Source organism: Monoraphidium neglectum, assembly GCF_000611645.1.
Source record: "Monoraphidium neglectum strain SAG 48.87 unplaced genomic scaffold scaffold02716, whole genome shotgun sequence".
Lineage (NCBI taxonomy): Eukaryota > Viridiplantae > Chlorophyta > Chlorophyceae > Sphaeropleales > Selenastraceae > Monoraphidium > Monoraphidium neglectum.
The window spans coordinates 734-2757 of NW_014010912.1; the positions used below are offsets into that span (position 1 = coordinate 734).

The window sequence follows — 2024 nt, forward strand, 5'->3', positions numbered from 1 at the left end:
CGAGGTTGAGGGCGACAAAAGTGGCGTCACCGGCCGCGTGCCGGCCGTGGGCTCGAATGATGTGGTCCTGATGGTGTGACGGGGGAAAGGGCGGTGGGTTGGCAGGGGCAGCGGTGTGTTGCAAGGGGTATGAAGGGTGGGCAGCAGATATTTGCATGGGGTTGCGGACCTGGGGCAGGGGTCAGTGCCTATGACGCAATTGGATGGAGAGCGGCGCAGCTTCTCGTGGGTTTCAAAAGCGTCACCCCACATCGCATGGCACCTACCCCCTTGCCAGGCCTGCCCAATGCGCAGCGCCACCGCCTGCACTGCACTGCCAGGCTGCAGCTGCCTTATCCACACCCCACGTTTGGGGCGGTCCATCAGGGCAGGAGGGCGCTTCAATTTGCTGCGCTGAGAATCCAGCTCAATATGATCAAAATAGGCTCGCCAAGCAACATGGCGACGCACCTTGGGGTGGGCTCGGGGATCCTGGCGGGGGTCAGCCTGGGGGATCGCACGGGACAGGTGGGTGCGCCGCCCTGAGAACGGCGGAATGCAGGCAGTGTAGCAGCCGCGTTTGTGCAGCAATGCCACCTTACAGGAAGCCGCTCGTTGTTGCAGCAGGTCGAGGTGTGTCCGATCGAAGCAGCAGCCCGAGCCTGGGGTGTCGCCGCTTGCCCGGGTTGTGTGTGCTGCTGGCGGCGACAGCCATCCAAGCAGAGTTTAACATCGCAATTTTTCATCACATGTAGGGTTTCCACACCTTGGCAGACGTTGCGCTCTGCGGCAGGGCCGCACCGGCGTCGCGACGCATCCCTAGCTGATCAGGTGGTGATCTAGCTTTTATCGACCCTTGGAGGCTGTTGACCGCTGTATGTAGAATGATGCATCACACAGCATACCGACACAACACCTGCATTGCAAGCGTCCCACCCGCTGCAAGCCGAGTCGACCATGAGGCACCCGCGTCTCACTCCAAACCTCGCTCCAAACTCATGAAGCGGGCGCAACGCTCGTCGCTGGCCATAAACATTCGTGTGGGCTTCTGAAGTCTGCATGCTTCCGAGGGCCTTGCATATACGCTCCTGTAGGCCGCGTACACCTTTCGATCCCATCACAAGCCGCCTGATAGCCCGTCGCTGCAGCCAAACAAGCTTGTTAGACACAAGACATAGGACAGCCGTCATGCCCACCCGAGCAGCCGCTGTGACGCGGATGTCCTCCTCGGCAAGCGCCGGGATGAGCGCGCCTTCCTTGTCGTCTTGTCCGCCCATGAAAGAGCTCTCCGTTTGTGAGTGACTTTGAGTTGTACTCGAGGGGGCGCACGGGATGCGCCGTGGGCCGATCCGGACGCGTCACACTGATGCTTGGTCACGGCCTTGGCAGGGCGACGCAAGCGCAAGCATAAGCAACCCCACCAGCGACCCCCTTGTGTGAGGTTGATTGCGGTCGCGTTGAGCGCATCATGCACAGGATGATCGCCATGCAATGAACGGCTGCCCGCTCACCCCGTTGCGCCTCCCTTTTGTATGTGCCCCAACAGCCGCGGCAGCGCCCGCCGCCGCCAACGGCGCCGCCGCCGCGCCGTCGCTGCTGGACTCGATGCTGCGCTCCATCATATCTGTCCTCCAGGCCCGCAGCTGCGCCACGGAGCAGCTCGTGCTGTCGGAGTGCGTGCACGGCGGCGCGCCCAGCCCCGGCATCAGCGGGGTCGTCGACGTCGCCGGCGCCGCGCGCAGCCGCTGCGCGCGCTGCGTGCGCGCGCTGCGCATGTGCGAGAGCATGACACACCAGGCCCAGGCGCTGCAGCCCGGCCAGCCGGGCGCCTTCATGGCTTGAGCGGCCGCGGCAGCACACGCGGCGTGGCCGCCCGCGGCTTTCGGCTGCATGCCGCCCAGAGCCCTGTCGGGCGCGCGCCTGTGCTAGGGGCTGTCGGGGGGCGTGCGGCGCCGTCTGGGGGCAGCCGCATCATAGTTTCAAGCGCCAAGCGGGTTGTGTGAGTCCCTCCTTTCCGCGCGGCGCTCCAAGCCCCCCCCCCCCCC

At 64.8% G+C, this 2024-nt stretch overlaps 1 protein-coding gene across 1 annotated transcript; it reads left to right on the forward strand.

Annotated features, from left to right (window-relative positions):
• Positions 1-1254: 1254 nt before the first annotated feature.
• On the forward strand, positions 1255-1821 carry MNEG_11380 (hypothetical protein; the record flags this gene model as incomplete). The annotated part of the gene is made up of 2 exons (XM_014040146.1): positions 1255-1273; positions 1526-1821. 2 exons carry the CDS (start codon positions 1255-1257, stop codon positions 1819-1821), a joined length of 315 nt encoding a protein of 104 aa, XP_013895600.1.
• Positions 1822-2024: the final 203 nt, after the last annotated feature.